A 12,659-nucleotide genomic window follows, 5' to 3' on the forward strand; every position below is an offset into this window, starting at 1 on the left:
CTAAGTCCCTGGGACCCACTTGAGCTTGGGTTTGGGGGTGCTCAGGACGCTCTCTGTCTCTTCCATCTCGGGACCGCTGTCGCTGGGGTTGTACATCTCCAGGCTGTCATACAGCTCATCCAGGTCCTCTTCCACCTCCCGGATCTGCTCCCGAGACACGTGCTCCAGCCCGAAGCCCACCTGTGGGCAAAGCAGCCAGAATCAAGGCCTTTGCTCGGCCAGCGCCTAGCATGCCCAGGGGGAGGTGCCCAATAGGCGGTCTGCCCTGCCCCAGGGACCCAGGAGGGCACAGGGGTGTTGTGGGGCCCGGTACGCCCTCACCAAGCTCCTTTACTGCTGGGCCTCGGCTTCCCCCATGAGAATGAGGGCGTCAGATGAGACGTGAGCCCTGCGAGGCCCCTTCCAGCTCGAGGTCTGCACACCCTGCCTGACCATACCGCTCCATTTCCCAATCCAACCCTTTTATTTTCGAGGAGGGAGCTGAGGCAACTTCTCCCTTTGGGTTCAAATCCCTGGATGTGAGAGCTCGTGGTTCATCTCCAGATAACTGTTGGTGGTCTCTCCAGATTCTTTTTGGGAAGCTCTCCACCTTTTTAATGTGTGCAGGTGTCCTTCCCAAGGGGCCAGGGTCTTGCCCTTGCCTCTGCTAAGCTCCCTGGACTACCTATCCCCGCCCTCTCCCACCAGCTGGACACATCAGGGGAGGGACAACAAGAAAACAATCTGTCCACACTCTCTGATGAGCCATGCCTGAAGAGGGAGGGCCCTCCTCATTCTCCAACTGACTTTAGCTGCATTTCCACCAGAGATGGGGGCACAAGGTCAACTGATCCTATTGATTTTGCCCTTTCTCACCAGTTCTGGGCAGAGGAAGTCAAAGCCCCCATTGATCTGTTACTATCAGGTCTCCAGTGGATGGCCAGTGAGGAAACCAAAGCACCTTCCTCCCGTGTGCCTGCAAATCCCTCCCCAAGGTCCCCTGGGAATCAATCCAGCCCAGCCCTGGTCAGGGTTTAGGATGGGGGGGTGCAGGCGTACCTCATCAGAGACTTTGAACCTCTTCAGCAGGGCCACAAATTTCTGTTTGATGTTGGGTTGCTGCAAGGACACAGGGAACAAGCATCACCAGTCAGCACTTAGGGGGTGTCCGTGCCAGGCATGCTCCTTCTGTGCCCAAATAGGGAAGGAGCTGTCACGGTCGGGAGAGAGAGTAGGCACCCATGGCCCTTCCAGGCTGGCAGGGGCTGCACACAAGATGCTGGCAGCCATGTCCAGGATTTCTGGGAGGGGACACTGGCAGCAGGGCATCATATGTGCTTCACATCTACGTATGCCCCGAATGAGGGTCAGGAGGGAAACTCAGTCCCTTCTGTCCGTGTCCCCAGCACTCAGACCCAGTGTGTCATAAATGCTTGCTGAATGACTTACAGAGCCACTCTGAGTAACTGAGGAGAGGGGAGCAGGACCTGAGGCTGCTGCCCACCCCAGCAGATGAGCCCACTGGTGCCCCAGACCCCGCCCTGTTCCCCATGGGGGCGTGATGCCAACTCCTCTCACCCTGGTGATGGCAGAGGCCGAGGTCAGTTTCCTCCGGGTCTTCTTCACTTTACGTAGGTCCTCATCTTCATAGAACAAGTCCTAAGGGGAGACCAGTGTCATGTCCCCCTGCCTCCCCACGGGCACCTGGCCCGAGGGGTGGGAAGGGGAGCTACCTGCCCGTGCAGAGGGTCGTCACTCCCTTCCTGCTCTGAGGAGAAGCTCTCTTCCTCTTCTTCTGAGTAGTTGTCGATGTCCGGAGAACGATCTGGGGGCAGAGGCTGCTGTGAGGCCAGAGGCCGTGGGGCGGCGAGGTGGCTTCTGGGGGCAGGGGCTGCTGTGAGGCCAGAGGCCGTGGGGCGGCGAGGTGGCTTCTGGGGGCAGGGGCTGCTGTGAGGCCAGAGGCCGTGGGGCGGCGAGGTGGCTTCTGTGGGCAGGGGCTGCTGTGAGGCCAGAGGCCGTGGGGCGGCGAGGTGGCTTCTGTGGGCAGGGGCTGCTGTGAGGCCAGAGGCCGTGGGGCGGCGAGGTGGCTTCTGGGGGCAGGGGCTGCTGGGGGTCTTTCTAGACTAGCTTAGGAACCTCTTACCAGACAGCTTGGACTTGATCCCCTCCTGGTCGATGGGCTGGCTCGACAGCGAGTAGATTTTGATCTCGGCCACAGGGACAGAGACGTCCTTCACATTGCTGTGCAGGCCGAGCACGAGGGCGCCTTCGCTGGGATGCTGCATGACCTGGGGGAGGGGGAGCAGGGGGGTTCTCAGGGGAAGGTCACGGGGTCAGCCCCTCCCCCCTCCCGGAACGTTCCCCACACACAGCCCGTGACTCCCAAATTCTGGCTGTGAGTATCCCCTGCTCTCTAATACTGCTGAGAATTGAAGCACAGCAGGAGGCAGTGCCAGAATCGCAGGTTAAATGAAAATGGTTCCCTGAGCTCCCCTTCAGCCACCAGGACAGTGCCCCCACTCACCTCCGCCATGTTGATCAGCCCCACGGCCAGCGTTTTGTAGCCGAGGATGGTCCGGTTCTTGTAGCGCTTCCTCCTCTGCAGCATGATCTGAAGCTTGTTGGCGTCACGCTTAAGGAAATGAGGGTACTGCAAAGGGCAGACAAGAACCACGAGGGTGGGGGAGCAGGGGGTCAGTGGGTCAGGGTCACCCTTACTGGGCTTGTACTTGTGCCTCTGTCCTGTGCTGAGATGATGGGAGAGGGACCCGGGGAGGGAGGGACCCAGGCCACAAGGGAAGGGGGAGATGAAGGGAAGGGGAGCTGAGGGGAGCAGGGATGCTAGCGAGGATGTCATTCACATAGCTAAGCAGGGAGACCTTTCCACCTGTACTTATGAGGAGTGAGGGAGATAATGTGAGGAGACTCCTGTTCAACGGCCTGCTAGACCTGCCTTGAAGCCCCTTCCCAGGCACAGCAGCCTCAACTGAGTGTGTGGCTCCTGCATTCCTAGCCCGGCTAAGAGGCTCCCATGGAAGCTCCAAGGCCCTAGGCCGGCTTCCTTTCCAAAAGGAAGTTAAAGGGACCCCCTCTGGTCTCCAGGAAGAATGAAGAGATCCTCTGAGAGTGGGGGAAGGGTTTCAAAGTGAAAGCAGAGAGAACGGTCCCCAGGGGATCAGTCACTGGACACCTGGAGCCACCAAGTTCTTCCTGAAGAGGAAGAATGCGCCTGTCTTCTAAGAAAGAGAGTGACTGCCCCTCAGGTCCACAGAACGGAAGAAGAGAGGGATCATGGGGAAATCCCTGTTGAGGAGGGGGAGCGAGGCAGCTTTTTCAGCAATTTCTGGCCCACGACTCACACTACAGCACTGACAAGCTCCCAGCCAGGGACGGAGCGTGCCCAAGATGAGCTAAGGGCTCTGAGCAATGCAGTGAATGGTGATGCTGTTCCCAGTGGAGAAGAGGTGAGAGCCAGGCTGGCACATTGTTTGCTGAAGGGGCAGCTAGGTGGCGCAGTGGATAAAGCACTGGTCATGATTCAGGAGGACCTGAGTTCAAATCCAGCCTCAGACACTTGATACGTAATAGCTGTGTGACTCTGGGCAAGTCACTTAACCCTCGTTGCCCCACCCAAAAAAAAAAAGTTTGCTGAGAGGGATTTATGTTGAAAAGGAAGAGGAACAGATAGCTGCCTATGTTGTCTCATGCTAAGCCCCAAAGAGGGTTGTCAAAGTGCAGGAAGATGAGCAGTGGCTGAAACACCCTGACACCAATGGGAGATGGAATTCAAGAGAGAAGCCAGGGGTAAAACCCACACTCTTGGATGCTCAGATCTGCAAATGGGACTGCCTAAGTTCCAGAAACTTGGTCACTGATGTTAAAGAAACAGGCCAGGTGAAACGTGGGGTGGCAGAGGAGCCTGGGGAAAAGCCCTGGCCTCAGTCTGGGGGGCCTGGGAATATCCCTGGGCAGACCCCACTGGGCTGAGTTTCAGGAGCCAGGATACTGACAAGCTAGAGTGTCCAGAGACCAATCAGAAGGGCCAAGGGCCCCAGGCTCATGTCAAGTGAGGATCTACCCAAGAAAGCGAGGGTGAATAGCCTGAAGAAAAAGACACCTCACCTGTAGGGCACAATGGCAGCTGGGGGAGAGGGCTCGCTGCCTTGTTCTGCCTGGCTCCAGGGGACAGCATTCACCAAGAGACAAGGTGAGGCTGGATGTCAGGAAAAACCTCCTAACAGCCAGCACTGTCCAGGAAGGGGAATGGGCTGCCCCCCCCAGAGGGGTGGTCCCAAAGGTGGACGATCCTTTATGAGGCCTAGAGGGGACCCTTGTTCAGTGACAAGCCAGCTAAGCTGGCTCCTGAGCTCGTTCTGACTGAATTTCTGTGAAGGGACAGGGAAGGGAGCTGAGAGAACAGAAGGCAAGACATTTTTCAGCCTCTTACCCATCGTGGCATCCCCTGCCCTGGTGTGGGTGGTGCCAAATGTGCAAAGCCCACCCTGATGACATGCTGGCCGCCCCAAGAGCCTGCCTGGGATGTGCTATAGCCCTGTCTCAATCAACATGGTCTCTAGGGGACAGAAGATACTGCCTTACACGTATCCTGGGTACAGTAAACTAGAGACTGTAGTATCGGGTCCTTAATCTGGGGTCTGTGAACTCAGCTTTAAAAGAAATTTGGATAACTGCATTTCAATATAACCAAGACATTTAAAAAAGTCTTTAAAAAGCTTATTCTGGGAAGGGGATGGGGGTCCCCGGGGTCCATGCCACAGAACAGGTCATCACCTGGAGGGAGAAGGTCAGTTGAAGCTCCGTCTCTGCCAGGCCGCTGGCTGGAAGGAGGATCTCATTGGACCGAAGGATCCTTTTTGAGCCCTGAAATAAAGTTGGAACCTGTTATGGCCGGCCAGAAGAACATTTAGCAGAGATTCTACCCACCCATCTTAGAGAACTCAGGCAAATCAGAGGACACCCGGACAGTCTGCAGCTCTGGTCTAGCAGGGATCCCAAGGGACACATGGATTCCCATCCCTGTTCTCAGCACCCCATGCTTTACATTGGCCTTCTCTTCTTGAAGACTTTTACCCCTAGTATTCTTCCCATTCAAGAACTGGCTGCCTCTAGGAAATCCCATTGGGTCTATGCTGGCAGCCCAGGAAAAGAAAATGAGGGGCTGGATTCAAAAAGATAGAGTCTACCCTGGTCTATGTCAAGGGCGCCCACCGTAAACCCAGCTCATGGCACTGGTCACATGAGACAGTGACCCCAGCAAGGTGGGACATGCGCCCGCTGCTCTGGCAAGCTCAGGACTGGGGCCAAACATGCCCCCGGCCATCCGAGAGATATTTGGACACGGCCCAGCAGATACAGAAACCACCAGCTGCCACGAATGAGCCGTCAGCCCTGCTTGAGTTAACCTCCCAGGCTCAGTTTGCTCCCGTACGGACACAGATGAAACTCACTGTGCTTCTTAGGCTGTTTTGTGTGAGGATCCCAAGAGAGGAGACAGGCGAAGGGCTTTCCAAGCCCAAGCTTGCTATGTGAACATGACTACTGTTATGCTGAAAATTAACGGCTACTTTCCCCATATTCCATTCCTTGATCACAGTTTAAATGTGTCCTATGCTGGGAAATTCCCCTTTTCCCAAAATGTGGTTAAAAGGGGTTGGCAGACAAAAGACATGCACTCAGCACGGCCCACCCAAGGCACCCTTTTCCTCTCAAGCAGGGTCGCCCTCCAGACCTCCCAGGACACAAAAAGAATCAGAGGTCTGCCTCTGGGCTAATCCCTTACTAATGCAGGCAGCTGTTCCTCTGACCCAGGCTTGAGGGCCTGGCCCCTAGGCCCTTCCCCATCCTAGCTACAGCAAACCCTTCTCAAATGCTGGGGCTGAGAACACAAGTGAATGCTCCCAATGGCAGCATGCACAGAGCGGCCCCTTCCTGATTTCTGGGAGCCACGCCCCTCTTCCTGTAGCCCAAGACAAAGGGATTCAGCCTCTTTGGATAACTCGGTCATCCGTTTCGGCTCTCCTTACAATTCACTGAATTCTCTCCTGTCCTGCACTGACGCCGTTCCAGGAGGAGCTCTGCAGGAAGGAGGGGCCCTGGGAACATCGGGCCTCTCCCAGGACAAGCTGGTCACATGCAAGTCTGGATATTCAAGCCCTGCCACAGTGGCCTCCCAAAGCTTCCATCCTTGGGTGCTCTGTAAGCCTCCACTCTCAGTCCACCCCAATACAGCCAGGGCTGCCCCAGCACTCTCCCCTTCCCTGGGAATGGTAAAAAGGATGGAGTCAGAAAACTGTACCCACCCCCCACCCTGGACGGTCAGAGAAGCTGTGTCCAGAGGGTGAGGTCCCTCAGCAGGAGCTGCACGGGCAGATAGGATGGCATATCCCGGGACATGATCCCTCATTCACTTTGGCACAGTGTGGACTGCAGGGCCAAGTGCCAGACATGAAAGCACTCAGTGTTTGGGGCTGAGGGGGGCCAGGAATGGTAAGAATCTCAGCAGAATAACCTCAGCTCCTTCCACGAGAGCCCACAAAAGACAACTGACTGGCATGATCTGTTCTTTACTGCCCACTACTAGGGTAGATGAATGGGGTACGGGCTGTCCCGAGGGCCAATAGGTGCCCCTTCTGCTTGTATAGGCGTAAGTGCTAGTGGCAGGCCTCTGAGGGGGCATGCAGTGTCCTGAGCGTCCCAGGAGATGCTGGGGTGACGCAAATGCAGCAGAGCCTGCAGCTCCAATGCACGTGGGGGCTGTCTGTGTGTAAACGAGCCCCCCCCCCCCAAGAGCAGAGAGGCAGAGCAGTAACATGGCAAATTTAAACAATTCCAGTTGGGCTAAACTTTACTTAAACCATACAAACAGATCTGCAGCAGAAGCTGCTGAGGTGCAAGAGAATATGTATAACCACATTTATTCCCAGGATTAATTTTCTCCACTTAATGAGCTGATGGCAACTTCCCAGTATCAGAGAGGACGTGGGCCTCTGGGGGCCGCTTGACTCCTTCGGTGTGGTTCAAAGGGTTCTCGAGATCCCCTGATGATAGGGCAGGCCTACTTCTCTCTTGCAGACAGACACACAGCATGTGGAACAAGCTGCCGATTTACCTCCATCCTTACTCTTTGGCTCCTGATCTTCTGTCTATTAATTAGTTCCCTTAAGGAGCTAATTCTATCGCCGATGAAACTTTCAGATGCTAAATGAAAATGTATCGACTGACCAAGAGATGAACGGAAGCTGTTATGGGTGGACAGAACCATTCTGACTGGTTTCCTTGGCTTTGATTCTCTGCATTAATAATGTGAATGTTCAAGTTCCAGGCCCTCTGTCCCTCTCCAGGTCTGCCACGGGAGAACACCAGAATTGGGAGGCGTCTCAGAGCTCACCCAGCCCAGCCTGTACCCACTGATGGCCATCCAGTTTCTGGTGCTGTCCCAGAGAGGAGAACATGCAAGGAGACTGACTCATTGGTACAAAGTCCTTCCCTGCCCTTCTGATCACTGCTCTTTGTTCTGTCCTGCAAGGCCAAGCAGAGAGGGCCCCGGCTTTCCTCCAGAGACAATGGACCGCAGCCCACCCTTGCCAACAACAGAGCCGCCTTCTCTTGTCCGTAACTCTGCCTGGCCCTGACCATCATGCCGGGCCAGGAGGAGGAAGAAGACACCTCTCTCCTCACCTCCTGCTCTTGCTCCTGGCAATAGCAATTACTGGCCTCCCAGTCATTTTCCCTTTAGTCTCAAGGGGTTCAGCCCCTGGATCAGTCTTCCTCTCCACCCCAACCCTATCTTTGGACCCAGAGGAGGGATATATTTATAAATAAAGGAGATGGAAAAACACAAGCTATCAATAAAAATTTAAAACCTTAGGGAAAAAATTTCTGGGTGCAGCACCTTAAAAAGATAATGATGAGCCAGACCACACACAGAGGACAACCAAATGGTCAAGAAACTCTAAACAGCCACAGTGTGTACGTCAAACTTTCCAATTCAAATCAACAAGCCTTAAGCTCCTCTAGTGTGCTGGGCGCTGTTGGTGGTACAGTTAGTAGTGTTGGGCTTAGAGTCAGTTTCTGAGTTCAAATCCTTCCTCAGACACTTCCTGGCTGTGACCCTAGGCAAGTCACTTCACACTCTTTGCCTCAGTTTCCCCATCTGTAAAATTAATTGGAAAAGGACATGGCAGACCACTCCAGGATCTCTGCCAAGAAAACCCAAATGGTGTCACAAAGAGTTGGACACAACTGAAATGAGTGAACAACAATAGGAAGTGGGAAGCCCCTTGGTTTCCATTTTGTCTACTACAAAACCAGCTGCTGTCAGTATTTTTGTATGAACAGGAGTGACCAAAGGCCACTGGTGTCCTGGGTTCCAGAGATCATGTTCATAAGGCGTCTGCATTTCCCATCATTGTTACTATTATTGCTGCTGAATCAGCAAGAAGTAAGGAAACCCACCACAAACCCCTTGAGTTCACATCTGTAAAGTGGGGATACCAGCTGGCCCTGGTGAATAAATGGTAGTGCTATGAAGAGCACAGTGTGAGTGCAGAGGTGAAGGCAGCAGGGTACAAACAAGAAGGCCACCGGCAAAGCCAAGGCCCAAGAGGCAATGGTAGCATGGAAGAGAGCCAGGATTGGAAGTCCTTGGGTTCTATTCCCAAAGCACCCTAAAACATTCAGCAATCTCTGCAGGGCGCCCTCAGCGCATGCTGGGAGTCTGAGGATGGACAAAGTAACATCTATAATCACTTTCAGCTTCTTACAAAGGAGGCGCCAGAAAATTCAGAATATTACTATTATTACTGTTTGGAAAAATACACAATTCTACATAAAGATGTTAAACATTTAATTAAAAAACATATGAGATTATTTTCTTTGGCAAAAGCCTTCAAATTTGGGGCTGGCAGGAGCAGCAGGGAACTTTTGCAAAACCTACCAAGACCATTTGCAGCAGCTTCTAGCACAAGGGATGATTCCCCCAAACTGGAGCTGTCTGTGATCTAGAAAAGAGCCTGTGACTGGTGAGAAGCAAATACCAGGAGTGCTCGAATCCACATCACCCACCCACAGGGGCAGAGGCTGGAGCCTCTGGTTCTCCAGGGTGTCATGATGAGATCCTTCAATCAGCCAAGCTTAATGCCCAGCAAGGACACAGCCGCTCCACCGTGAACTCCCCCTTAAGTCCATCTCTGAGGATCTTGGGGAGCCTGGCATCTCCTCGCCTGCAGGTACCCCTGTCTACTCCCCTTCCCCCCAGAATTCCTCCTGGTGCAGTGGGTAAGGACCCTGGAACCCTTGGGATCAGGAAGCCCTCGGTCAGCCAACAAGTGTCTATTAGACGCTCTGTGCCCTCAAGGGGCTTACACTCCAACAGGGGAGACAACACAAGTCATAAGAATGGGTCAGTCCAACAGCAGAGCCTGGTGGGAAGGGAAGCCAAGGCTATTCTGGGTGCCCTCCTGAAACACGGGGCCTCCTCCCTTCTGATCAGAGGGCAAGGCCCCAGCAGAGCAGTGCCACAGTCAAACCCTGCCACAGGCCCTCACTAGGCCTCAGTCTTCTCACGGGTAAAATGGGGAAGGGGCACTTGTCGGCCCTTGGCCGGCTCTGAATCTCTCATCCTGATCCTCCCTACAGTGTTCCTTCATCCTCCTGCCCTGTCTCTGGTGGAGCCATGAAGGTGACCTGAGCCTTGGCCTGGCTTCACTTCGAGCCCACCCCACATCCTCTTCAGACCCTCTCCCGGCTGGTCCTCGGGTATCAGGGTGGGATTAACCAGGGGCCTGGGAACTTCCCTGACCGTGGTCTGGGCAGAGACTGCACCAAGGTCAGTCATTCCTCAGAACAATTCAAGGAGCCGTTCTGCAGGGAGCTTGGCTGCTGACAAGTCCAGTCCATACCTGAAAAGGAACCAGCTCCTCCCTGAAGACCTCCAACAGATAGCGAAGAAGCCACTGTCCCCTGGACAGGGCCATCAGTGCCCCTGATTCTTCCAAGTGTTTCCTGACAGAGACATGGTCTGAATGTCGCTCATCACCGTCCCTGCTCAGGGTTGTTCCTCTAGCCAAACACACCAAGCATAAGCTCAGTTTCCTCCCTGGATCATCATTTCTAATCCATTCCGCAGGCTTCCGGAGCTTCTCTAAATCTCTCTTGGTCACCTCGGCATCATCTCTACAGAGATGGCTTCCCAGTCTGCTGTCACCCAGGATTGCTGGACACCCCCAACTCAACCCGGCTACGAGAGCTCAGCATCTTCCCCCAGACCCTCTCCTCCTCCAGCCCGGGAGTCCTCCTCAACCCTCCCTCGCCCGTTTCCAAGTCCTGTATATTCAAGTTCCGCAGACCCTCTCACAAGCACCTCTCCTGCTCCATGACTTACACAGGTACCTCTGTCCGCCCCATCCTGGCGGCCAAGGACCTTCCCCTTCTGAACCGTCCTCCACACAGCCACAAGTCAAGATTCTGATGGCCCACAGTCTGACCATGGTCAGGAAGGGCTGCGGTCCTGGGGACTGCTCCTCCCTTAGTGCACCCCACTGCTTGAGCTTAATCTGCAGTCCACTAAAAGCCTTCGTATTTAGGGTGTTTAGTGAGGAACCCACTTATCTAAGCAGATAGCTCACATCAATCAGAGAAATCCTACTGATTAAAAATAACAAAAACCACACAAGAATGAACAAGCTTTTTAAGCTGAAGCTAAATAGGTTTCTCTCAACCAAGGGAGAGTCTGACCTTCTCCAAGGGGATACTCCCTCAAGTTTGTGGGGAGGCAAGCTAGAAATCTGGGGCACTGAAGGGCCAACATCCCTCCCCTATGAGAAAGAGAGGCTCCCTGGAACCTAGAGTCACCCATGTCTCCCTTTAAGAAGGCATGAAGGGGCAGCTAGGTGGTGCAGTGGATAGAGCACCAGCCCTGGATTCAGGAGGACCTGAGTTCAAATCCAGCCTCAGACACTTAACACACTTACTAGCTGTGTGACCCTAGGCAAGTCACTTAACCCCAACTGCCTCACACACACACACACACACACACACACACACACACACACGGCATGAAGGGGGCAGCTAGGTGGCTCAGTGGATAAAGCACTGGCCCTGGATCCAGGAGGACCTGAGTTCAAATCCGGCCTTAGACACTTGGCACTTACTAGCTGTGTGATCCTGGGCAAGTCACTTAACCCTCATTGCCTTGCCAAAAAAAAAAAAAGGAAAAAAAAAAGGCATGAAGAAGGTCTACTTCCTGGAAAACTCTGCTGCCAGCTCTGCCCTTCCTGGGCACGCAGCAATCTCCCTACTGTCTGAAGGGCCGCAGACAAAAGACCCAGACACACCCATCGAGCCCTCGCAGACAATGCCAGTCACTCTGCAGACCTCAGAGGCTGAGGCAGCGACCAAGGCAAGATCAGGCCTCCCTCTGGGGGCCTCGTCTTTCAAAGGGTTAGGTTGCCCTGGCCTTCACCCGCCAGGCCTGGGCAGTTGTTTTCTCACTTAGGAAGGTATTTTCTTGTCTGTTATGTCATCATGTTTTTAATTTTTAAAAAGTGAATTTTACTTTATTTCCAAACAAAGACCAGAATTCTCTCCCTTCTACCCGGTGCCCTTTCCCCAGCCCAAAGAAAACACAAGACGAACAAGACCCCTGTCATGAGCATGCGTGGTCAAGTCCAACAGGACGTCTTACCGACCACTTCTAAAAACCCATGCCAGCATCTGTGCTCTGAGTGCCCTCTGTTAGGAGGCAGGCAGTCATCAGGAACTGAGGCTGATCACTATGTTAAAGACAACCAGATGGCACAGTGGATGGAGCGCAGGGCCTGGGGTCAGGAAGACCTGAGCTCAAATCTAGTCTCCAACACTTACTAGCTGCGTGACCCTGGGCAAGTCATTTTACCCTGCTTGCCTCAGTTCCCTCCTCTGTCAAATGGGCCAGGAAAGGAAATGGCAAAGCACTCCAGGATCTTTGCCAGGAAAACCCCAAACGGAGTCATGAAAAGTCAAACATGACTTAAAAACAACTGAACGAAAACAACTGGGTCCAGCCACTCCATGAGTTGGAATGCACCTGACTGCTACTATTGAGCCTGTGGCTGTCCATCTTCTCCAGAAGAAACAGCATAAGAAGATGCCTGATCAAATGTTGGGTTAAAATCTAGATAAATCAGACCCACGGCATGTGCCGGATCTTCTAGCCCACAGAAACCCTGGCCAAGAAGACAGGAGTTAAATCTGGGACAACCTGTTTCTCCTTTTTATGTTTTACTGATGCTCTTTTCTTTATTTACAATCATCTCTTAATATGCGCAGTGATACTGAACATTCCTTTGTACAAAAGAAAAACAGGTGAGAAAACTGCATGGCTTTGTATGTATGTGACACTCTGCTCCCATAGCCCCCCTCCCCCAGCCTTAGAAAAATGAAGTTTGCTCCAACAACAGTGGGGTCTCAATAATTTACTTCTCCGTTCTCTCCCAGCTTACAAATCCTGCAAACATCCCTGTAAAGTAAAACCTTTGTTGTGAAGCTCCGAAAGGCAGCTCTTGATCCCTGAAAAGGGACAAAAGGGACTGGGTAGGGGATGGATCCCCCTCGGGGCCTGATGTAAGAACGACTGCCAGGGACCAGCACTCCAGGCCCTAGGAAAGAGTACAGGGGGGGAA

The 12,659-nt window shown here is 53.5% G+C and overlaps 1 protein-coding gene across 3 annotated transcripts in view; it reads right to left on the reverse strand.

Annotated features, from left to right (window-relative positions):
- The window catches only part of PACS1 (phosphofurin acidic cluster sorting protein 1), a 90,217-nt gene that overhangs the window by 15,415 nt on the left and 62,143 nt on the right, over window positions 1-12,659 (reverse strand). For all 3 annotated transcript variants that reach the window (XM_043970946.1, XM_043970947.1, XM_043970948.1), the window contains exons 3-9: window positions 4,771-4,860; window positions 2,504-2,629; window positions 2,123-2,267; window positions 1,713-1,804; window positions 1,558-1,638; window positions 1,039-1,098; window positions 20-180 (exon numbers count right to left, since the gene is read on the reverse strand). In XM_043970946.1, coding sequence (XP_043826881.1) covers window positions 20-180; window positions 1,039-1,098; window positions 1,558-1,638; window positions 1,713-1,804; window positions 2,123-2,267; window positions 2,504-2,629; window positions 4,771-4,860 — 755 coding nt within the window. The remainder of the gene's footprint in view (window positions 1-19; window positions 181-1,038; window positions 1,099-1,557; window positions 1,639-1,712; window positions 1,805-2,122; window positions 2,268-2,503; window positions 2,630-4,770; window positions 4,861-12,659) is intronic.

The sequence above is a fragment of the Dromiciops gliroides genome, chromosome 6 (genome assembly GCF_019393635.1).
Source record: "Dromiciops gliroides isolate mDroGli1 chromosome 6, mDroGli1.pri, whole genome shotgun sequence".
Taxonomy (NCBI): domain Eukaryota; kingdom Metazoa; phylum Chordata; class Mammalia; order Microbiotheria; family Microbiotheriidae; genus Dromiciops; species Dromiciops gliroides.